This window comes from Eschrichtius robustus, chromosome 1 (genome assembly GCF_028021215.1).
Source record: "Eschrichtius robustus isolate mEscRob2 chromosome 1, mEscRob2.pri, whole genome shotgun sequence".
In the NCBI taxonomy this organism is placed as follows: domain Eukaryota; kingdom Metazoa; phylum Chordata; class Mammalia; order Artiodactyla; family Eschrichtiidae; genus Eschrichtius; species Eschrichtius robustus.
The window spans coordinates 95,559,718-95,585,326 of NC_090824.1; the positions used below are offsets into that span (position 1 = coordinate 95,559,718).

General features: G+C 39.1%; 1 protein-coding gene and 1 long non-coding RNA gene across 5 annotated transcripts in view; one reads left to right on the top strand and one right to left on the bottom strand.

Moving 5' to 3' along the window:
- The window catches only part of SLC12A1 (solute carrier family 12 member 1), a 92,506-nt gene extending 67,972 nt beyond the window's left edge, over positions 1-24,534 (top strand). For both annotated transcript variants that reach the window (XM_068551082.1, XM_068551073.1), the window contains 7 exons: positions 8,696-8,839; positions 11,656-11,787; positions 12,027-12,138; positions 13,862-13,948; positions 20,248-20,383; positions 22,154-22,221; positions 23,248-24,534. In XM_068551082.1, the coding sequence (XP_068407183.1) occupies positions 8,696-8,839; positions 11,656-11,787; positions 12,027-12,138; positions 13,862-13,948; positions 20,248-20,383; positions 22,154-22,221; positions 23,248-23,383 (815 nt within the window). In that variant the 3' untranslated portion in view covers positions 23,384-24,534. The remainder of the gene's footprint in view (positions 1-8,695; positions 8,840-11,655; positions 11,788-12,026; positions 12,139-13,861; positions 13,949-20,247; positions 20,384-22,153; positions 22,222-23,247) is intronic.
- The window catches only part of LOC137769351 (uncharacterized), a 141,837-nt gene that overhangs the window by 90,234 nt on the left and 25,994 nt on the right, over positions 1-25,609 (bottom strand). The gene's annotated exons all lie outside the window — the stretch shown is intronic.

A 25,609-nucleotide genomic window follows, 5' to 3' on the forward strand; every position in this document is an offset into this window, starting at 1 on the left:
GTTAAGAATCCACCTGCCAATGCAGGGGACGCGGGTTCCAGCCCTGGTCCGGGAAGCTCCCTTAAAAAAAAAAAAAAAAAAAAGTATGAAGCAGACAATAGTGAAATAGCGAAATATGAAGCTGCTGATATAAGATGCTGATTTTAAAAGGCTCATTTGTCATATTAAAAATTGTGGGCCATATTCTATAGACAATGAGGAACTGCTGAAGAGATTTAAGTGAGGGAATAATATGGTGAAATTTGAGTTTTAGATCTCATACTCTTTCAGTTACATGAGGCACGGACGTGAAGAGGACTAGAATAGAGACAGAAACACAAATCAAAAAGATTTTTGTAATAAAGCCAGAGAAGCTAACAGCCTGGACTAGAGCAGCCTCTCTCAGGGGATGGAGAGAAAAGGACAGAGTACTTTGGAGGTACAAAGAGCAGCATTTTAGGCTTGATAGGATGTGTGGGATGTGGGAGAGGGAGGAGTGAAAAAATATTCTCTGGCTGACAATGAACGGTGGTGCTACCAATGGAAATGGGAAACACAGGAGGAAGAGCAGGTTTAATGAAGAGATGTCTGGTTCAGTTTTAAACAAGGTCCTGTGGGAAATCCTACCAGAATTGTCCAATCGGCATTTAGACAGTCCTGGTCTTAAAGGAGAAATCTGAGCTGGAGATGTCGATTTAGATGTTTTGGGCCAAATTGTGTCCTCCAGAACTCGTATGTTGTGGTCCTAACCTCAGAATGTGACTGTATTTAGAGACAGGGCCTTTAAAGAAGTAAGGAAGGTAAAATGAGATCGGTAGGTTTGGTCCTAATCCCATGTGAATGGAGTCCTTATGAAAAGAGGAGATAGGACACAGACAAGCACAGAGGAAAGATCATGTGAAGACAAAGGGAGAAGATGGCCATCTACAAACCAAGGAGAGAGGCCTCAGAATGAAACCAACCCTGCCAACACCCTGACATTGGACTTCTAGTCTCCAGAACTGCAAGAAAATAAATTTCGGTTGTGTTCTGTCCAGTCTATGGTATGTGTTATGACAGCCCCACCAAATTAAGACAAGAGGCATCATAATTAAGGTGAAAATTGAAACTGTGACACTGGAAAATATAACCCCAAAAGTGTGTATAGTCAAGAGCCCCAAGGCACAGGAAAAGGGTCCCCAAGGAGGAGCAGGGAAGGAGCGGCCAGAGAAGTAAAGGAACCAGGAGTCTGTGTTGTCATGAAAGTCGGGAGCAGAGTGCTCAGCATGAGAAGAATTATCAGCATCGCCAAATGCAGCAAAAAATACCAGTACAATTGCAAATGAAATATAATTGACATGGCACAGATGATCTTGGAACAATTTCCGTAGAGCGGTGTTGACAGAATCCAGAGTGCAGTAGCTTAAGGAGAGAATATGCAATGACGAGGCAGAGAATGTGGATGTGGCCCACCACATGAGAAGTCTGGAAGTTAAGGAGAGGAATGAGGTTGAGGAGGTTTCCTACAGGGAGACCTAAAGACCTTAGAATGGGAGAAAGGCTTGTTTCCAGGCTGAAAAAGACGGGCTCAGGAGAGTAGGAGGGATTGAAGATGAGGGTAAAGAAAGAGATGACCAGGGAGTAAGATCCTGGAGGAACAGGAAGAATCCAGGGAAGGGCATGAATGAAAGAGTTGGCCTAACACAGAAGAAAAATGCTTCATCTTCTAAAATTAGAGTAAAGAGGGGAGGACTGATGAAGAGGTCTGTGGATTTGTAAGAGTGGTAAATCGAGGACGATCATGCACAACAGTCTCAATTCTCTCTATGTAGTTGGAGCAAGTTTGCGAGCTGTCCGCTTTTTCTCTAGTGGCACTTGGTCTCCAGGGCAAAGAGGATCAGGGTTTTGCCGGATAGGTTCACAGAAAGGAAAAGCCTGCAAGAGATTTGACAGTGCAGGTGCCTAATGGGTTCAGATTCTATTTGGGCATTTCACGATTGTCTCCATCCTAACAGAAGGGAACATGAGTGAATTAGGTGAATTTTTGTGATGCAACAATTCTTTTCTTGCAAGGGAGAGAGGAGAAAGAAGAAATTAGAAATCAAGCACTTGTAAACGATGGAGAACCACTATCTGATATGTATACTCTATGATTTTGTATGAAGAGCTTTAAAAAATAAAACTGAGAGTACAGTCCATCCTATGCAAAATTGCAATATAAAGGTTATCTTTGGTGCCTTCGGCCTTCCTTTTTTATGCCCCTTTTCTTTTTCATGGACCCTTTATATCTCCAGGTCAGATATACTAATTCTACATGGTGTTCATGATTCATTTATATTCCTTCCTAGTAGAACTTAATACATTGCAGCAACAGTAGCTCAAATTTTTGAGCACTTATTATGCGCCATGTGTTATGCTTCATGTTCACGTGTAACAGTTATCATCCCAACTACCCTATAAAGAAAATACAATCATCGTCCCCATTTTACAGCTAATAAAATTGAGGCTTCCCTAAGATCCACAGTGCTAGTAATTAGTAGAGCTAATATTCGAACCTATGTCTGTTTGAAGCCTCTATTCTACCTTTCTAAAAGGAGAGCTAGAGAGGACATGACTTACATAATGAGAAGCAGTGGTAAAATCTGAGAGATGGGAATGGAACAAGGCTATTCCTTCAGAAATGCAGCATAGAGGCTGCCTGACTGTGGTGAGATAGACATGATGTCGAGGACAATCACAAGAACCTAATATGAAGAGACCTGTTCTGTTAACCTTCTACATTTTACTTTAATTTTTCAGCCTTTTGTGCTGTGCTGTTTTTCCATCTAAAAAAATGAGAATGCAAAATACAATTTGTATTAAATTATACATTTGCATTTGTTTTGTATGTTGATCTCTTCAAGCTGAAAGATGTGATGTAGCTCCCCCCCCTCGCTGCTCCATCTGCCAAAATGCACCGTCAACTTAGTTCTATAAAGCAATACAGCAAGCAAATTCTGTATGTTTCTGAAAGAACCCTGGCAGTGAACTGCATCCCCTTTTAATTTCCCAAGGGATGTATCTAATTTATATCAACTTTGATGTTTGAAATATTTTTGCTTCTTAGTCAAGAAAGGGAAAATGCAGTAGGATGCTAATAAAATAATTATAAGTACCAATTATCTAGAGTAAATGAAAAAACAGCGTTACACAAATACACGAACATGCAGAAAAACAACAGCATAATGATAGAAATTAACTTTACCCCACATTTCCATGCATCGTTTTGAAGTTACGTAATTTATGACACAACCCTCATATTAGATTTTGAACCCGAAGAAATAAGCTTGCATTTCATTGTATTGTGCTGTAATATAGGGCTTAATAAGAGCCTGATAAATCTTAAGTATTGCATTACAATATGTTAATGATAATCATTATAGCTTTTCCAAAACAGACACCACAGTGTCATCACAGATTATAATTTAAAGGAAATATTAGCAATTCAGAGTGCCCATATACTGTAGTTAATAAAGCAGTGAATAGAAATCAACTTTATAGGTAATTTACCAGCTAATGACAATTATTTCTATACTGTGTCTCAGGCTTATGTGAGGAGAATAACTTTTTATGTAAATAAGATTGATGCTCATAGCATTATTACTTGTATAGTGCAGCAACTCATCCAGTACTGATGGCTGATAGTTTCTCTTAAGAAATTAGTTTATTGCCTGACAACACAAAAAAATGCAGTATTTCATATTGTTCACTTCCCACGGGTATTTAGCAAGTTTGCCAACTACAACATAGAGTCCAAATTGTACTGGTAGGAAATAACGTGATGAAACGTGATTCGCAATATACTGCGGTCAAGTGTTCCATGTAAGTACTGCACGATTTATGACCATCTGAGAGCACGAGGGTTCTGCTGTGTCTGATAGAGTGGCTTAGCAAAATAAAGACAGATGGCAGTGTAGCAAATAATTACTTGATTGGAAGGCAACCACTGCAGGATTCCTTCCTGCCTTCAATTCAACTAGACTTCACCTGGGGTACGGCACATTGATTCATGTGAGCATTTACAGCTTTGAGTTGATTGATCAAGAAAGAATCATAATTTAATAATTAATAAAGAAAAAGCATGCTGTGAAGTTGGAGGATACGCGATTCCTCGGTGGGTTTCCCTGCTCTCTTCTGTTGTCAGATATTTGACTATTCTCTATCTTTCAGATTCAGACTGAACTGCAACTCCTGCCTATTTCTAAAAGACGTTGCTAAAAAAGAAAAAAAAAAAAGACTGTAAATAGACCATTCGAGGCAACCTTGACAACTAAACTGAATTTCAAAATAGTCACTCCAGTTGGTTATCATGCAATCAGTTTATAAAGGACTAGAAAATAAACTACTGTTCAAGTGGTTTTGGCATTTGCATAAGGATACAGCTCAGGATTCACTCTCCGTTTTTCCTATGAGAACAGTTTTGGGGAACGTACGAAGACTCAGAAACTCACTCTCAACTGATAGATCCTAAAAGTCTAAGCTTTTTCTTCCATCATTAGAACCTCTGGGATCCTCTTAATCTTGGCATGAGAGAAGGGCAGGCTTTTACTCTCTCTCCCTAGCTCTGTGGCTTTGTAAATGTGATATAATATGAAACTAATATGCAAGATTCAGAGTCCCACCAGATGCCCAGGTGGTGGCCCTTTCCAGGGTAAGGGGCCCTTTCCTTGCCTCTCATTCTTCAGATTAATTCCACCTGTCCTACCTTCTGTCACATTCCAGCCTGGTTTGTACCATCAGCTGCTATCAGCCCCTCTTTTTATAACTCTGTATAGAGTAGCATTAACTCTACTTCTTTCAAACACTGTCTTTTGTACCAACCCCCCTTACATACATACATACTGTACACACTCCCACCCCTGACAACATTTCACATGTTTTTCTTCCTTTATAGAGATAATGCTCTCAAATGTATTGAACTGTAGGGAACAGAATTGAGCTGTTCTTTTATTTCAACAAACTATTCTTGAGTGATTATGGTGGTGAGCACTAGCAAGGCAGGGGCACAACTAAGAATGTGAGAGGGAGTCTGGGAAGCCTAAGCATAGGTTTTGGAATCAGACAGGCCTGGGTTCAAACTCAGTTATCCAAATGGGAATAATTATAGTACCTACCTCACAGATTTGTTGCTTGGATTAAAGGATATGATGGCTGCAAAGTATTTGGCATTGTACTTCAAACAAAATAAACTTTCAGTAAATGGTGGTAATGAAATATGACATAAGCTACCCTCCAAGAGTTTGCAGACTAGTGGGGTTATAACAGACATGTCTCTTAAAACTCTATTCCATGTCACACAGTTATAGTTAGTGGAATAAAGGTTGAGGAAGAATATTATGGAAATATGGAGTGTTACAGAAATTTCTCTGACAGAAATTTGAGGATGTTTTTTTCAAAAAATGCATACTGGGTATTTTTTCAATAGACAGGTGTTGGCAGTCAGAGCATATCACTGATGAACGACGGTAGGAGGATGAACACTAGAATTGGAAACAGAAGACCTGAGTCACTAGCTATGCAACCTCGGACAAATCACTTGAATAGTCTGAACCCAAGTTTCCTTCACAGTAAAATGGGGAGAACGAGGAGAATGCTACTAAGCTCTGCCTGCATCCCAGTATTGGTGCTGGGATGAAATAAAATACTATTGGAAAGGGCATTGTGAATCCTGAACCTCACAGTGTATGGTGGTGGTGGTGGAAACAGTAAAGAAATGAGTAGTTTTCAGTCAGCCTCGTGGAAATCAGTTTACATCTATCCATTCCTAACCCCCTTGCCTTATCTCTCCTGTGATTAATGGTACACTTTTGCAAGTCAGCTAGCCAGTACTCCAGCTGAAAGAAATGTTTGGACAAAGTCTACTCGTGATTGCTCATGCAAACAGAGGCAAACAGTAGGTCAGATAGATAATTCAGGAGAATAGATAATCAAAATGTCACTTCTACCTAGCACTGAAAAGAGAAAAGGAGGGAGCGCACAGAAGGAGGCCTTAGATCACCTACAAAGTGAATAATTAAGAATTCGCTTTAATAAGAATTTGCAAAATCACCGTGAGTGGTCATACCACCGTGTGGATCTGAAAATCCAAGATGTCCAAGCAGGCAGATTTTAGCCTTTAGAATTGACTCTGTCACCCTCTGTCTCTGTCGTCTTTGAGGGAACTGCTGAATCTGACTCATTCACACAAAGTCTAGTTTTGTCTCTCAGGCCTGGGATTTTGCAGTTTGCCCTGTACATACCTTTGAGCAAATTATTGGAGCAGCTCCCGGTTCACTCAGCCAGCTGAATCCTTACAAAGGAGGATTTATTTATTTTGCCTCCTTTGTCCAAATTAGAGGACAAAGAACATGGCAAGTAGTGGCTAATCACAGGGTATGCTAAAAAAAGAAAAGTAGAAGAACCCCCTCGCCAGTGTAACCCTTGCAGTTGCCCCCGAAGCAGCTCACAAATACGTGCCTTCCAGAGGACTGCAAAGAACGAGTGACCCCATAGCTGACCCCTGCAACAACCCACAGAATGGGTAATAGCTAGTGACCTATCACCCAGAACAGTGATGCTGCTTTTCTGGGGCAGCCTGTCATAGGTACCCATATCCTTAAGAGTCTTCTCTTTAAAATGACAATTTTGAGGGGACCACAGTTTTGGGGAACTAACTTGGCATTACAGCATGTGCCTGAGTGTTTAGGTTCATCTGAGGATAAAGAGTTGGAGGTTAATAAAAACAGCTCTGAAATAATAGCAATAAGCCAACAGCAGAAGGTCTTCATAGAGGAGAGCATACAGAATTTGGAGTCAAGCAGACTTCTTTGCACAGGAACCCTGTTATTTGCTGGGTGACATCAGACAAATTACTTAAACTTTCTGAGCCTCAGTTTCTTCATCTACAAAATGAGGATAATAATAGTCACTTTCTCAGAGTTGTTTGGGAATGAATAATATGCAGCACAGTCCCTGGCACCCAAGAGTGTACAATAAATATTAAATTCTAAAGTAACTCCCAGGCTTCTCAAAATACTTGATTTGCTTTGCATGACTAAGCCGATTTCCAGAAGTTGCATCAATACACTGCCTATAGAAATGCACTCATTGCTTCGTTCTCTAAGGAGCAACAAAGCACTATTCAGGAGCTGTTTATTCTTTTTTGCAACGCTAGGAGGGTGGGAAAGGCGAAGGGTTACAATTTTCCATTTCACAGATAGGAAATCAGAGGCATAGGAAAAGTAAATGACTTGCCCAATGTCACATAAAGCCAGGAGCAGAGCTGTAATAGGTTATGACCGCCAGTGCAATGCAGCTCGTGTTCACCTTTTGAAAGTCAGGGGTAAGCAACTCCTGTCTCAGCTTTAATACCATCTATCTGATTTCTTAGATTTTCTATAGCTGCTTGCTGGTCTTGAGAACCTTTGAAGCTCTGGGGAAATCACATGGGTGATTTGACCTTAAATCTCATGCCACTGGCAAAAGATTAATTGCTAGCACCTGGAAAGGGGCCAGACAATTCTGTATAGCTGAATAACAGCACCATCTAGGGATGTGACTGGCCTGACAGATTTAGTTAGTACAAAATTGATAAATCTAGAGTTTGTATAGCTTCACTTCCCAGATAGATAAGGCAACAGGCTCCGAGGGTTGACATTTACAGTAGCCCTACCTGTGTTTCGTGACACTGAATCTAGGTTTTCTACTCTCTTCCTCGGAACCTGGCTCATTTTCTAAGGCTCTGTCTTTAGTAGGCAAGAAGATGAGGGACTCTGACAAGAGTGCCACCTTACGACTGTAAGCAAGAATGCCCATCATTCTTTAACACAGCCATATGATTGCCTTTAAAGTCTTATTTACCCTGATTCAGCACAGGTTAAGGTCAGAGAGGGATGCAATGATTACATAGCAGCTAGGAATTTTCCGTCACAATCAGAATCCAAAAAAGATAAAAGGCAGCTAAACGCAACATAAAAGCTTGGATAGTAGGTCTAAACCCTGGACAGGACATTTGGCACAGCTTGACTCTTATTCCAGACTCCAGTGTCATGAGGCCCTTTTTAGCAATGTGGATTCTGACAGGCACACAGAAACCTCAGCTTTTATTTCTTTTGCTTTGGTCACTCACTCCAGAAAGTATTTTCCTTCTTGGAAAGAATTGTTGGTGGTGGATATTTTTCACTGTAATTTGTACTTGGAGCCCACAGGGTTTATTATTAGATATGGTTCTCTTTCCTTAATTCTTGTTCTCTAGTTTTATGTTTCAATTCAGGAGGCATTGCTCTGTGCCTGATATACACCCAGTATACTTCCGTAATTTTTGTCACTCCCAGTTGTAAAATATCTGGCCCAGTAGCTTAGGTCAGTAAATCAGTAGCTTTCGGTGTACAAGATCTTATTACAGTGGATCTGGTATTTTGTGTTGCCAGTAGTAAATAAAGATGGCATTAAATAGCCTCCCTTGCCCTCACACATAAAAAACCCAGTGTCTTCATGTATTATAACAACACATAGAGTCATTTTTCTGAGCTAGTTGTTACTTTCTGAATACAATTTAGTGATATACGTTATTTTAATAATCATTCAGAAAAATCATATTATGTATAAATAATCATTTAATTGCATAGACACCATTTTTAATATTAAAATCGTTAATAAGATTGTTCCTAGAAACTTCGTTGCTCTGAGCAGAGTAAGTGATTTTGTCTTCTTTCATCAGATGAATTAGAGAAATTAGAACAGGAGAGACTGGCTTTGGAAGCCACTATCAAAGATAATGAATGCGAAGAAGAAAGTGGAGGCCTCAGAGGCTTGTTTAAAAAAGCTGGCAAGCTGAACATTACTAAGCCAACTCCCAAGAAAGGTAAGTGCCTTTAAAATTTACAGGAAAGATTACAAGACGAGCCACGACTTGAGTGTCTATAGGGGTCAGTAGTCAGCATCTAAGACGTTGGGGGCATTGAGTGTAGGTAAGGACCGAAAGATATTTCCTTAAGAGAAGATAGTATGGCTAAAAGGTAGAAGCTATTGTCATTTATCAACAACATTCACCCCTTTGTACCATCTTACTGTAAAAACTTTGTTTTAAAATAATATTTGGTTTGGGAGTCATACCGTGCTTAAGCAGATGGAACGTCAGAAAATAGAAAATTCTTAGTTAAGATGTAAAGGGGACAGAAATTCGTGACCCAGCCCCCAAACTGGTTTATCTACACCCACACACCTCACGCACACCTTGCAGACATTTCAGGAGATTGAAAGTCGACGGGTACAGGTAAATAAGGGATCCAGATAGAATTCTAATTTCAAAAATGCATCTCTATCACAAACCAGAATTCCGGACTTGGAACTTCATTGACACTAATTACCTGCAGATTGTGGCTGAATGGTACACTTATCTCTGAATGTTCAGTATACATTCCAGAAATGGAGGACCACAGAATGAGACCTTGTTATAAGTTTAATAAACAGGTGATTCAAATAACTGATTTTTTTGAAAATTGCTTTCTTTCCAGAAACGCTGCCGGTTTGAGTTTAATGAGGTCCACAGCGACCTCTGCTGGTAGAAAATTAGAATGTTAACATTTTTTTCTTTCACGCACAAATAATCCTATATAGTTACTGAAGTCATTCACTGGTGTAAGGCCCAGGAAAGATCATTTCTCTGGCAGGGTCTCCAAGTCAAGTAGCAAGATCCAAATTGAGACTTAGCTGCTGGTCTAGGTTAATAAGAGCCAACCTTTCAAAGAGGCCCTTCAAAGAGGTTGTCTCCTACCCTGGAAAAGGTTTGGTTCTGTTTGCTTATTTTCCTACTGTGACCCAAGGACTAAATTTAACCTGTAATACAACATTTTTATATATTTACATAGAATTATAGGAAATCCAAACATTTCCCCTCTTCAAACACTAGAGGTACCCTTGGGTGCCAGGAACATTCCATGGACTAGGGGAGAACCTACTGTGCCTTTGTCCCCTTAAAAGGACATTTTCTAGAAAAATGATGTGTTTGAATCCAAAGTTGGAGTTACATGAGGTCTTTCAGGGTGTAAATATTAGAATAAGACCATCTGGATACTAACTACTATCTTCTTTCCTTTTCAATTATTTCGTGTACCCATGAGAAGAATTAACTATCCATTGAATCTGCACTATGCAATGGTACAATCTGAAAAGCAATGGAAAATTCAGAAGTCATAACCCATACTGTTCTCTAGCTGATGGGGAGGAGGGAAGCATTAAGGTCCTTATTAGTGAAAGTGGGACTCATTTATTCTAGAACGCTGTTTCTGCATCGCAATACTTTGGGCAAAAATGTACACCTCTGAAAGTCAACATGTCTCATTGTTCAGAAAAGCAAGATTATGTTATGTTTTGTTTCCAACACCTAAATTTTCAAACACAGCTCTGAAGTAGGCCCCTTCACTGCTCCAGGCCTTTGTTAGCTGACGACTCTTCTGAGTTGGGACCAACTCTGCCTCCAGGCACTCATACACGGTCCTCTGGATGCTTTGATTTGCATGTAAGTGGGGGCAGAGTTTGGTCCGTTTTGTAAAGATATTTAACTTTCTCCCTTAGCGGTCCTAGGGAGATACAAACAATATGAGATAATTGCTTCAGAACCGACAGGCCCAAACATGAAAACAACAAAAGACGGAACAAAGCATCCTCAGAACCTCTTAGATCAGACAGGAAGCTCTGAAGAGGCTGTCAGCTCTACTCTAAGCACTATGCTGACACCATCGCTTTGAAATAGAGCAATGAAGTCGCAACTTTCAAAGATGTGGAAATGAGAAATAATATATATGTAGTAGGAAAGAAACCCCTACTGGGAAATAGGAACAACGGTTCTGAGCAAACACTGCCCTAGTTCCCGGGTACACTTTTGCTGTGTCCATGTTAGGGTGGAAATCGCATTAAAAATTTTTTTTAAAGTACTTTATGTACACTCTTAACTATAACTCAAGAAAAGGTATTTTTAATCATATTTCCTGGCTTTTTCATCTCATTCACAGAGATTCAAATAGCTCAAATGGCTTTACCTTAGAGTCACAGATTCCTTGAAGAGAAAACAGAAGAGTAAGCCAGGCCCACATTAGGACCAAAGGGTCATAGAGAGTCAAGATGCTCATGGTCCCTGGCAACGTTTATAATCCAGACGTTGATGGAATTTACACCAAAACTGCGCTCAAATGAACAAATTGTCTAGTGAAGGAGTACTTCTGATTCTTCTGCTTATCTCTAGAAAACCAATAACCACATGTTCTACTTTTAAGTACATCTGAAAATATAAGTTGCGTTATACCTGAAATTTGGAAAAATCGGGATATTTTGGCTTTCGTATCAGATAATTTAGCATTGTTACCTGTCTAAATAATAGTTCTGCTCTGAGAGAGATTACTAAGGATCTGAAAAAAAAAATCTGCTGCTTTATAATGAAAACTGTAATCATAAGATCAATATCAAGTTTTTCTGAACTATTGAAGGTGATCTAAATTATTGTGGAATTTGACCTTCATCTCTCCTTTTTTGGAGAATAGGACTCACTATTTACCCACAAGCATAAAAAACACTTACAAATTCATGACCCTTCCTCTATTTTCCTGAAGAGATTTATTAGAAAGTTATTTTGCTTCTTTCCTCAAAAGACAAATGGATGTACTACTTTCTCTTTCATTACAGACAGCAGCATTAACACAATCCAGTCGATGCATGTGGGGGAGATGAACCAGAAACTGGTGGAAGCCAGCACCCAATTTAAAAAGAAGCAAGGAAAAGGCACAATTGATGTTTGGTGGTTGTTTGATGATGGAGGTAAAAAATTCCAGAATATACACTAGGGAGCAGAATTTCTATGTTGATAAATTTAACAAACTGCATGGGAACGTATATGAAACGATATCAGTTAAAGAATAACATTTCCGTGTTCTCCAAAGATTTAAATTATGCAGGAGCTATGAGTGTGGGAAAGACTAAAGATATGAAGCTACTCATTTCCTTTCAGTTGGATATGCTCATTCTTTTGTCATAATCTACTCTTTTTTTGTTGTTAGGGTTAACACTCCTTATCCCCTATATCTTGACTCTCAGAAAAAAATGGAGAGACTGTAAATTAAGAATCTATGTCGGAGGGAAGATCAATCGCATTGAAGAAGAAAAAATTACGTAAGTAATTTATCACTCCTGTGTTTGGGTGTTTGCTGTTTTAATGCTTTACTTTTAAGAATTGTAAGCATCTTTCAGGCGCAATAAATTTAAAGACAAAGTCACCATGATAGGCCTCAAGCTTACCTGTTTCTGGTCAGTAAATTATCTGTGTAATTTTTCTAATCATTGTCTTCAGTCCTTTTATCCCCTTCCACAAATGCTTCCAACAAGCATTTGGCACAGAAGCCTCATCTCAAATCTTGAATGAGAGTATCATTATCTTGTATAATGTTTATTTTGTTCTGACTCGTAAATGCATTCAAGAAAGGAAGAGCCTGAAGGCATTTGTGTCCAATAGTTTCTTCTGGGAGATTCAAACCTATTAATTCACAGCAGTCACTCTAGCACAGCACACTTAGAAGAGAACAGAGAGACTGCATCTGGTCCAAGCCACAACTCTGCCACCAACAAGCTGCAGGACTTCGCAACAGTCACTACACATATCTGGGTCCCCAGTTTTTCACCTGTAGTGTGAAAGTGTTTAAATGGACGACTGTTGATAGCTCTTCTAATTAAAAAAATAAATAAGTCCCACGGTGTAAGTCTGTGTCTTCCTTATTACTTTAGTCATGGAGAGTTGATCTGTAGTTGTGAGAGCAACAAGCATGCCGAGAGTGTGGTGCATCCAAAGGTCTCTGGCGGAAATCTGGAGAATGACCTTTGGCGGCACTTGGTCCCTCATGACATGCCTAAGTCCTAGCCCTTCCTGGAACTGCTACTTCCAGAAATCACAAAATAATGACTGGCTCTTATTCAGTAGTTTTTCACATTTTCTCCCCCCTCTTAGAAAGGTATTAAAAATATTTAATTCCTCGTAAAGAGAGTCATACTAAAATGGAAACTAACATGAGGTCTATAATAATTTATATTTTCTTAAAGCCTCTAGTACCTTATTGGGACAAGTGATAAAATTTGAAAATGGCTGGTGGATTAGATGGTAGTAGGGCATCAGTGTTAAATTTCCTGATTTCAAAAACTGTACTCTGTTTATAAAAGAGAATGTCCTTGTTCTTAGGAAATACCCACTGAAGTATTTAGAGGTAAAGGGGCCTGATATCTGCAACTTACTTTAAAATGGAAAATAGGTAGGAGGTAGAAAGCCAGCAAGCAAAAAATATATAGATAGACAGATGTAGATAGAAAAAGAGAAAAAGAGAATGACAGATCAAATGGGGCAAAATATAAACAATTGGTGAATCTGAGCTTTCTTTGCACTATTCTTGTAACTTTTTTGTAACTTTGAAATTATATCAAAATTTTCAGTTTCTAGGGGAAAAAACCTTTAATCTATAATGATGTAATATATAATAATTATTAGTTTGTCAGTAGTTTGTCAGTAACTCTATAAAAATTATCCATAATAGTCAATAAGTATTGGAACTTGCTCTCTTTTTCCCAAATGATAAGGAAGAGTGGACAGCTCCACATTATCTTCCCTGAAACATGAATGCAGAGCTGGGTTTGCTGTTTCCAGCGACTGCACCTACAGAAATTTCTCTTTGCCTTCAATGGAATAACTTGGTCCACATTTATCTGTATTCATCAAGTACTGTAATGAAAATCAAACACTAACCAAAGCCTTTGTCCAAAGTCTAAGCTGAAATAAGACATGAAATCAAAACTCTTTGATTGAAAATAGCTAAATATGCAATGATGAAGTGTTTCTCTCTTATATTTTCAGAATGGCTTCCCTCCTGAGCAAATTTAGGATAAAATTTGCAGACATCCATGTCATTGGTGACATCAACATTAAGCCAAACAAAGAAAGGTATGAAATATTTAACAAGATCCATTGTTTATTCGTGATACTCTCTCCTCTTCTGTGTTGATTATTAGAAGGTAAAACTGTTACGGATTTACTGCAGTGACTCCTGATAGGATATAATAAGAAGGGATTTCAAATAATCTTGACACAGAGCTATCACGTTCTAATGGAAGGAAAAGGTTTGAAGGTGAAGATGAGCTTGAGAGGAAGAATTGTTGAAACACCATTAGTTAACATTTTAGAATTGCCCTTCATGTTATTGGTTTCTACGGTGGCAAGAGTAACAGGAAGCACAAGCTCAGACAATTCTGACCTGAGCAGTCAGGGTAAGTTTTTACATTACTGGTGGGGCATCCTGAATGGGAAGCCTATGAGAGCCCCTAAAGGGGGTCTCTAAAACTGTCTGAAGCCTGGCAAGAAAATGTATTGGTTCCAAAATTTTTAAATGAAAAGCATTGAAATAATTGTTTAAATGTCTTCAAAACAACATCGTTTTAACTTCATTGATTGTTAAATTTGTCAACTCCACGATACTTGAAAACAATGTGTAGGTAGATCTTAAAAGGAGTTCCCAGAGGTGTAAGAAGATTGTCTGAAAATCATAGCCAATTATAAAGTACTTAGAGCAATGACTTAGCAATTATAAAATATTTTCCATTGTTTACAGTCCAAAATCATATTTACTGTTGCATCTAGATGCAGTTTAATACATTTGATTTGGTGTGGAATGGGGTCTCCAAGGGTTAGAGTAGAGGGAGACACGAAGGTCTCAGTATGGCTTAGGTCCTTGCTGGACTCTTGGACCTCTTCTCATTTCTGTTGACCATCATTTCTCCTTCCTCCTGCAGTTCTTCATGGATTGCAATTCCATATTCCTTGAGCCTTCTTGCTCTTCCCTCCTTTTGATTCATTGTTATCCCAGATGAGCTTAATAACTAACTGAAAATCATCCAGATTTAAGATGCATTCTGACTGACCAAATGGCAACCTCGAACTTCATATAGTTTGAGGGTATTCATGATTCCCCCAATGTTACGGGTCAGTTAAAACAGCTTTATGAAACATCTTAACTGTGATAAGAAAGCTATAATTGACAGGGTTAACCTGGATTATTACTATGTAGTATTTCCTTACATCATATATACCACTAATGCCTTTCATTCCTGTATTTCTACAGTTACAAACAGTTAAGAAAAATTAAGAACAGGTTTATCATCCTCCTTGGTAAATGGAATTAACATTCTGATATGAAGTGAACTGTCATGTGGTAACCTCTGGTTGCCTTCCACATTTCACTTGAAGAATTTTAATTCCTAAGTCGCTGCCTCTTGGCTTTTGCAGTGATGTGATCAAAAGGGCTCATCTTATAGCTCTAATTGGTGGGAATGCACTCTCTTTCATAACACAGCAGGTCCAGTGATTCCCTAGTATGTGCCACTTAGCAACAGGCCAGAGCCTGCCAGCGCTCTGCAAGTACAGGACCACTTACTGTTGTCTAGAGCACAGTCACAGTGTCCCCTACTGACTTTGGATTTTCTATAAGCCCTGGCTCAATGCTGGGCACAGATCAGTCACCTACTTCTTGTAGGTGAATTCTTCTTGCTGTTGTTTGTCTTATCAGCAGCTAAGGACTGTCTGTGCTTGCTGATTAACTTGTTTCTATATCCTTTGCCTCTTTATCCATCAATATGGTTTTCTCTACCCAAGTTCCTGTTTCCTTCCCTCTCTTTTGTGCTAGTCTCTGCCCAGCTGCCGTGGTCACCTGCTGCATACCCATCCTTTCTGTCCTATCACTGAGGATGCCGATGTATCTCTTTTACTAACCATGCCTCTTCCTTCTTTGAGTGTCCATCACAGGCTAGACACTCTTCATCTTCCTACCCCTGACCTTTGTTCCATGGTTTCCTCTTCTCAAGGAGAAAACTCTATGCACAGTCGTAAGAAACAAAGGACCCAGGCATTTGTGCCTTTGTCCTGGTATCTAAATTTGACTTTAGACACCATTCTGATTTGGTGTTTCTTACATATCCTCCACATGCTGCAGTGAAGAGATCTATTTCCCTTTCTCAGGAAAAAAAAAAAAAAAAATGAATTAGTTTTCACAATTGTGGAGATTCTCTCTGTGATATTTCAAGGTCTTGAGGAAGATGCAGGAAAAAAAGTCCATTCTTACTAGAATAACTGCAGTGAATGTACCCTGGTGTGAAGACAAAAGGCCACCAAGAAGAGGTGTGCTGGAAGTGCCATCCTTCTCTCTTCAGTCTTCAGCTATAACTGATGCCCTATTACTCTATAAAACAACCACATGTCCAATGCTGGCAATGGCTTTTCCAATATTTGAAGGTAAATTTTAGAACAGAGGATGGTCATTCAGTAAATCTCACAAATGGCCACTGGTAGCACACCTAGCACCTTTGTGATAATTTTTAAAAGGCAACTCCTCTGAGTGGTTTAATAAGAGAAAGAGAACTCTTCCCCTGGGCTGATGCAGCCCCAGGCCCAGGGCCCAGAGCGTACAGCACTGTCTCAACTTCAGCTTTCACATGGGCCTTGTTGGTCAGGCAGCCCTTGTCTACCATTAACAGCTATCTCCTGATCACTGTTCTTTCTTGGTCACTATTTCCACACAATATTGAAAATAGTTTGTCAGTGATTTCCACGTTGGAGGCTAATGTTAACTGTCCTTCAATTGCCTTTAATAGATCTTTCAACTACCCATAAAACATGAGTAAGTCTTGATGGAGACATTCTATCATAAAAATATTATCTATAAATATGGTAGAGCAAGGGTGAAAGGGAGTACAAAAGCAAAGTTAATGAGAAAAATAATTGGGCCAGGGAAAACTGAAAAGCTCTTGTGGTTAAATTTCATTTTTTATTGCATAGACTGAATTAAAAGTAATAGGTCAAAAGAACAGCAATCTTTAAACAGAAATCAGAGAGAAACTAGAAGCAATTAACTAGATAATTTAGTTGAAAGATGCTAGTGTGATCACAAAAACAACAAATATATTAATTTGAGAGAAGAACTCTTACATGAACTTAGGGGGAAATTTTTATGCAGTCAAAAAATGTTTTTAACTTCGTTATTATGAGGAACAAGGATGGGGAAGGCAGGGCAGCTATAAGTTAATTTTTTTAATTAAATTAATTCTCACTTATATGTAATAGTATGTAATACTTGAACTATTCTAGAATTAAAAAATAATTATAAGAAAGATCAGATTTAATAAGAATCAAATAGAAATCCTGAGCTACGTTTGGTTCACCAAGCTAGGAGAATGGAAAATGGCCAACTCAGGGATGAGCCTTAGGATGAAGAAATCAAAGATAAACATAGATAAGGAGCAGTAAGAGTTTAGAGAAAATAAATGAACAAATATAGCCCCATTATAACCTACTGTGTCACTTAGCATGCTTCAATTGCAAGGAAAAGAAAACTTAACTCATAGTGACTTAAATAATGGAAATTATTATCAAACTTAACTGAAAAATCCAAGGGTGTTTTGGCTTTCAGGTGAAGCTTGATCTAGACGGTTAATTTTACAATTAAGGACTAATTCTCCTTCATTCTCTCTACTCTACCTTACATTATGAAATCATCAATCAAAGTTGATTTAGCTTATAAAACCAAGATGACTGCCCATAGTAGCCAGAACTACATATTTGCTCATTTGTGTTCAGTGGGAGAAAAAGTTTGTCTCTTCCCCAGTTGTTGAACTCAGGTCATTGGCTGCATTCAGGTAGCACCAACCCAAGCCACTGAGCCACTTGCTGTGGTCAGTAAAATGCAAGGTGTCTATTGGTCAAGCTTTCCTGGGTTATGTGCCCACCCTGGCCAATCAGTCTGGCAGAAGGAATAGAGTTGTATTGACTGGCTGATGCTGGGGATAGAGTCATTCCCACCCAAACTACAATGGAGAAACATAGTATGCATGCCGGGGGGACAACCAGCAATCGCCTTTCCACTTTCCATTTCTTAGGAAACTATTTTTGAACTGCTCTTTCTAATAAGCACCTGGGCTGAGATGCTAAGAAAACTCTTATCCTGATCAAAATAATTATATGTAGAGCTTAAAGAGAGAAACTGTCAATTGCTAACCTCAGTCCTATGGCTGTTGAGTAAAATGAATGCCTTGCTTTTATAGGGCACTTCATACTTTTCAGAGCACTGTCACCCAAATCATCATATTAACACTCACACCAACCACGTGCCAGCTTTGAGCAGCCATTGTTACCCCCTATTATAGGCAAGGTTATCCAGGTCAAGGAGGACAATGGAAGAGCTAGAGCAAGAACCCAGGCTCTTTTCTCCTAGGCCAGCAACTTTGCACTGATTACCGCCAAGGTCTCTGAAAGCACAGCACTGTTGGGAGGAATAGCAAATAAAAGTATTGTGTGGTTGAAAGAATAATAGGGCCTATCAGTCTTATTCCTTCCCTGTCATTGTCTACCATTCTAAATAAGTCAAAGCATCAGAAATCTACTGCAATAAGTATCTCTTCAATCCCTTAAAAAAAGCACACTGGTAGGGACAACCTACTCCTTTGTAATCTCTGTACTTTGTACAAATCCTAAATCAGGACAACTGATGAGATCACTGAACTCATTGCTTCATATTTTAATTTCTTAACCTAACAGCACATTGATTCTAATTATCACTCATTCCAAAGTTACTAAATTATAAGTAAGCCACATTATATAAAACCAAAGAAAACTTTATATTTGAGATCATCTTACAGTAGCATAGTAAAGACAACTACTCCTATAAATTATAAACTTTGTTTTGCGCTATTTTAAAAATAAGTCTTGGGGGTTTCCTGGCGGCACAGTGGTTGAGAATCCGCCTGCCAGTGCAGGGGACACGGGTTCGAGCCCTGGTCCGGGAAGATCCCACGTGCCGTGGAGCAACTAAGCCCGTGCGCCACAACTACTGAGCCTGCGCTCTAGAGCCCGCGAGCCACACCTACGGAAGCCCACGTGCCTGGAGCTCGTGCTCCACAACAAGAGAAGCCACCGCAGTAAGAAGCCCACGCACCACAATGGAGAGTAGCCCCCACTCGCCACAACTAGAGAAAAGCCCGCGCACAGCAACGAAGACCCAACACAGCCAAAAATAAATAAATTAATTAAATAAATCTATTACAAAAAAAATGTCTGGGGCTTCCCTGGTGGCTCAGTGGTTGAGACTCTGCCTGCCGATGCCGGGGTCACGGGTTCGAGCCCGGGTCCGGGAAGATCCCACGTGCCGCGGAGCAACTGGGCCCGTGAGCCACAACTACTGAGCCTGCGCGTCTGGAGCCTGTGCCCCGCGACGAGAGAGGCCGCGATAGTGAGAGGCCCGCGCGCCGCGATGAAGAGTGGCCCCCGCTTGCGGCAACTGGAGAAGGCCCTCGCACAGAAACGAAGACCCAACGCAGCCATAAATAAGTAAATAAATAAAATAAGAAATCCTTCCCTCTACTTAAAAAAGAAGAAAAAAAAAGTCTTATGAGATTCTCATGAAAGACAAGAGTGAGATTTTTCAGCAATTTTTAAAATGTTCCGCAGCTCTGAGATACTGCTCCTACTTTTCTATTCAATGATTTCTTCTTAATCGCTCTAAAATGCCCTCAGATTTTAAAATATTATTGATTTTTGTGTTTTCCTCTAACATGCACCTGAACAATAGCCATTTGAAAATCTCAGGCAGCAACATCAGATACCAGAAGGACAAAGGCTACATTATTTACAGCAAACATTCAAATTGTTTTACAGCCATTAAACTCACTTACTTGCTCCTCTTAGTTACTATTCTCCTACCTGCCTGCAGCCTCCTGCCATGAGTGGGAGTTGCCATGTGGACTAAAGGTGAGGAGGGCAACCCTATCCAACTCTCAGGGATGCTAGTTCATCTCCTACGTTAATTCATGAATGTCTCCCATAGAATCTATAAAATAAGCAGATGGAAAACTCATTCATGGGCTGAAGTGTCTACGTTACAACTGCGTCTTTGACTATATTATGTAGAACATGTATTTGCAGAATAATTACTATCTGTGTGTTTGTGTATTTATATTGAGGATCTAATGCCTAGTAGGCTATCAAGGCCTCACACACGTTAAGGCATTTCCCTGGATAGGGAGGCACTACTATAGCCATGGTTTTACTCACGGAAAGTCCCCTGCAAAGATAATTCTTAAAAGATTTGCATGACATTCAGCTCTGATTCTGCAGCCAGCAGAGCTAGTCATACCTAGAGTATCTGTGAAATAATGAGTTCGTTTCCCACTGTGAGGCCTCTTTTATAATTCCAATTTCAGCTGGAAATTCTTTGAAGAAATGATTGAACCATATCGTCTCCATGAAAGCTGCAAAGATTTAACAACTGCTGAGAAATTAAAGAGAGAAACTCCGTGGAAAATTACAGATGCAGAGCTGGAAGCAGTCAAGGAAAAGGTAAGGACTTGTCTCCCTTAACCTTTACTTTGCTATTTAACTAGCTGAAAAAGAAAACAATGGTTGATTTAAAGATCAAGAAGTAATGTATCTATTATAGAATTTCATTATTCAAGATCCAGGGTTTCTCCATATTTCAAGTGATTTTCCAATCATATTATTGAATATGAGGATTTAGAAAACTGTTTTCATTTTTTAGTATAAAATCAATTTTTAAGTTAAAAACAGGTTATCGATACATATTGTGAAGTCTTCTTTCCAATTTAATTTTATAAAATAGGAGACAGACCCATCAGTCTAAAATAATTTAAGTCAATACATATGAAAAGTAAATATAGATTGACTCACAGTTTGAGACAATAACAAAGAATTTTAACCTGATAAAGTTAGCTATAAAAACTAGCACAGGGATCTGAGAAAATATGTAATTGGAGCAATGAATATGAAAGTTGGATCCAGCACATCTTGTAGGACGGATGTAAAATGGTGGGCTCTTCTAGAGAACCCAATAAAATGGGAGTTACCCACATGGCCTGAGCTGAATGAAGTTGCAGTAGTGAGGATGATGAAAAAGGCAGGGACATAAAAATAAGGCAGAAGAATTGACATCTGAATTGGATTAGACATTCAAGGAAAAGGACCACAAGAACCTCTAAACTACAAAATTTAAATAAATTATATTAGGAGCTGAAGTTGGAACAAATTAGAGCAGGAGATACTAAAAGCCTTTCAAATTTAGTGGAAAAATACTGAGCTAAGAATCATAAGCTCTGTGTGTGATAAACTTCCCAGTTCTAACAAAAAGTTTTCATATAATTGAGCAAATCACTTATCTAAACCTTGGTTTCTGAACCAGTGAAATGTAATAATAAATATTACTCTCATCACTGCAAAATAGTTAATGTAGTTATTTTTCCAAATGTGTCTTTTGGTGACTCTTTCATTGAAACCAGTCCCCTGTGCTGGTAAAAATCAAAGAGCTTAAATAAGGATAGACTAGGGTATAACCTATGTTCTTAGGATATCAAATTAGTATCAAGATTAGGTTAGTTTCCTTCAGCTGCAAACCTGTTCCCCAGCGCTGGCCATTCTTATCTTCTTTTTACCGTTATCCATGTTGCTTGTTTTTTTTTTTTTTTTTTTTTAAATGTGTTTTTTTATTGAAGTACAGTTGATTTACAATGTTGTGTTAATTTCTGTTCTATAGCAAAGTGATTCTGTTATACATATATATGTATATATACATATTCTTTTTCATATTCTTTTCCATTATGGTTTATCACAAGATATTGAATATAGTTCCCTGTGCTACAGAGTAGGCCCTTGTTGTTTATCCATTCTATAGATAATAGGTTGCATCTGCTAATCCCAAACTCGCAATCCACCCTTCCCCCACTGCCTCTTTCCCTTGGCAACCACAAGTCTCTTCTTAAGATTGGGTGGAAATTAAGGGGAATAAAAGGCCCACTCCATGAACAGGTCTGTGTCTGTGAGTCTGCTGCTGTTTCATAAATAAGTTCATTTTTGTGCTTGTTTGTTTTATTCTTCTAGAATTTAATAAGCCACTATAGCACAATGGTCTTATTCTTTATGTTTCTAAAATTTCCCATGAGTTTTAAAGACACTGTTAAGTTTCCAAACCTGAATGAAATAACTGTAATTCTTTTAAATGAGGTTTTTCTACTTGTCCATAATTTGAGGTAAGAAGATAAATTCTCATTCATAATTCTGGGAAAACTGCCCTCAACAAAATCTGAATGTTGTCCACAGAGTTACCGCCAAGTTCGACTGAACGAGCTCTTACAGGAGCACTCAAGAGCTGCTAACCTCATAGTCCTGTAAGTATCATTGCAGACATTTAAGACTGTTACACGGAAACCTTAGTTGTGAATTTAAAAGCTCACAACTATTCAGGTGGAAAGTTAAATTTGGAACATGTGGGATTTTAGGCAGCGAGGGAAAATAAAGGCCACCCTGAGACACTGACAATCGAGGCCCATGGGCTTTAGAGGGCTCCATTTGGACTTTCCACCAGGTGCTCCCCACCCAAAGGGCCAGGGGCATAGTGAATGCCCATCTAGAACCCTGGCTCCTCCCAGGTTCCAGGGAACCTGACCCTGGAATTCCCTGCCTAATTAGCCCCAAGTTGGCTACCAAGGTTCCCAGGCCCCTTCCCTAGATAGCTGCTCCTGAGGTATGGAGTCCACAGCATGTTTGCAAGGCTCTTTACCATGGGGGAAGAGGCCAGGGCAGGAGAAAAAGGAGTAGGCTTTTCCATTTCCACTCTTTGCCCTCCACTCCACAAATGTTAGGGGTGTACCTGCTGAAAATATGAATGTTTACCTAAAGATTCATTGCCAAACATGAAAACCAACAATTTCACATTTATACCTCATGAACTGACTCCTATGTACAAAGGTAAGTATGTCTTCAAACAAGGTCTACTCTGGAGGACTATCCATTTAAGACATAGATTGTTCTCCTGAATTGGGTGGAAGGGCTCAAATAGCTGTTTCTCCCAAATATAATAGCTTTAAACTATTAGGAAAAATCATTTTTTCCAAAAATGGGGAGAGGTATTGGTTGATCACATTTTCTATTTAAAGAGTGAAAATTTATTATATGTATGCTTTGCCTCTACCCTACAATGCCCAAGCCTATTTTTCTGGTTTGTAGATATTTATATTATCTGAGAAATATATCAATTTAATATCTATATTCAAAATAATTTCCATGCTTTCATTTTGTCGGGGAGGCACATAAAAGGTTCAGGCCACTTGTTATTACATAGCTCAGATAACTAGTGATGTTACTGCCTGTACTAATTGTCACGTTTGTTCTTTATTTTTCTTCCATGCTGTCAGGAGCCTTCCAGTGGCAAGAAAAGGAACTATATCAGATTGGTTGTACATGGCTTGGTTGGAAATCCTCACGAAGAACCTCCCTCCTGTCTTACTAGTTAGAGGAAATCACAAAAATGTCCTGACATTTTATTCTTAAAAGATAAAGGATTAGAACACATTTTAACTTAATGTATGAATACGTAGGAGACATGTTTCAGTACTTCATGTTATAAATCTAATCTGTGGATATGCAAACCTCTGGAGACCAAGTAAACTTTGTCATTTTTTTTATTATTACTTAATAGGAGCTATTCTTTTTTTTTCTATCAGCTTAAGGGGGTGTCAAAGCCAATGCTACCCCTAGAAAAACATCTTGTCATTGCTGTTGAAAAACAAGAAAATTAAGCAAACCCATGCTGGCTTATGCCCATGAAAACCACCAATTTATTGTAAGCTTTTCCAGGCACACCTAATCTTTTGTTTGCTTCTAGGCCCTGGTAGAGGCTTCAGCCCCCAGCAGTTTCTCATTAAATGACTATTGACAGGCTGGTATAGTAACCGTGGGTGGTTATCAAAGGAAAAGACCAACTGGGCAGGAAACGTGATAATGCTTGGCCTTCTGAGAAGCTTATACCTACAAAGAAGATTTGAAAATCAATAACTGAAACCTTTAAGAAGTACTTGCTTCTACACAATGTTTAAAGCAGTTACCTAAATAAGGTTATTTAATATAACACAGATTATATACTTAGAGTGATCTGAGTGATCGCTGATAACATATGGCTTCAATTTGGGGCTGATTGAAAAATATATTAGCTGGATTAGGAGGCAACATATTCCAATTAAATGCAATATATTCCATCCTTAATATGTAAATTTTAGTTGCTTTCCCTATTTAGACATTTCCAGCATGGTATTACTTTGCATATTTTTTTTCTAATTAAGTGGGTAGCACAGATGAAGTCTTCATAGATGTTTAATTGAAAACCAAATACCACACATTTTCTAACTGTTATAAAGAAATATATCCTGAATCATATATTTAGTTACTTTACATAGTGATTGTATAGATTTAAAAGAATAATTAAAATGTGAAGTGGAGAAACTTGCAAATTTGGAATATACAAGTATCGATTTTTTTTCATTTGTTAGTGTTCCTATAATACTTAATCATATTAAAAAACAACCAAAATTTTTTTTCTGATGGATGGCTTGATTATTTTTTTTCCTGACATATTATGACTGTTTATTCTAACTGATAAAATATGAGGGGAAAAAATCAACCTGAAATAAAACCACTCAAATTCATTTGCTCTGGCCTAGGTCATGTTTTTACCTTTCAGTCACTAAAATCACAGTGCAATGGTGTATCAGATGTGAGCCTGAAATTTTCAATCGGTTGCCTCATCTGCAGGTTGTTTAAAGCTGGGATTCAAGATTAGTCTTCCAGGCCAGGCTCTGGCCTCAGAAGGATGACTAGGGAGGGAAAAGGGAAATAGCAAAGCTTAAGAAGGCTATCCCTATTCCAAATCTGACACCATTGGACTTAACTGAGGCCTGGATTAGCCCTCTCTCCTGAGCCCTATGTACCTGAAATCCAAATGGCTAGATGCCATCCTGGTGACCAGGGCAAGAAGCACCCGGCTTCATCTGGATCTGACACTTCCCTAAAACACTTGATAGGGTCTCTGGAAAAGGTGAAAAGTCATATGACTTCTATAACAGTAAATTCTGGCTCTCATTTCTTGAAGAAGCTGTTATGTTAGGTCCCTTAGGAAGCAGACTCGGAGAGAGTTTAGCGTGGAGCATGTTTATTAAGGAGTGCCCTTGGGATCAACACCTGTGGAAGGGTGAGGGAAAGGTGAGCTGTGATGCAGTCCCAAGGACAGTCTCAGTGACCTCACAGGGAGCTCTGGAGATAGAATGTCCCTTCAGAGTAGTCCCAAGAAGGGCTGAGAGGGCCAGGACTGTATACTCCCACACTTATCGGTCATTGGAGGTGGGTGGCCCAGGAAGGAGTGTGAACTTGGATGAGGCAACTCTCTGCAGGTGAGGCATACCAAAGGGCCTGACAGCTGAAGTCTGTCTGCTGACAGCACTCCCAGATGCTGCGGCAATAAGTCCTTCATTAAACAGGGTCTGGGTGGGGTATCACCATGCCAACTGCAGGGGTCATATAAAGTATTGGTCAAAAAACAAACAAACAAACAAACACTCACGCTGGCCTAAGTTCAAGTCTCAGTCTCACCATTTATTAGTGGTATTACCTTAAACTAGTTATTTAATATTTTGAGGGTTATTGGCAAAAGAGTGACTGAAGGGATGTCCCTTGGGTTCCAGGTTAACAAAGGAGGAGAACGTGGACTGAGAAAAACGGGGATGG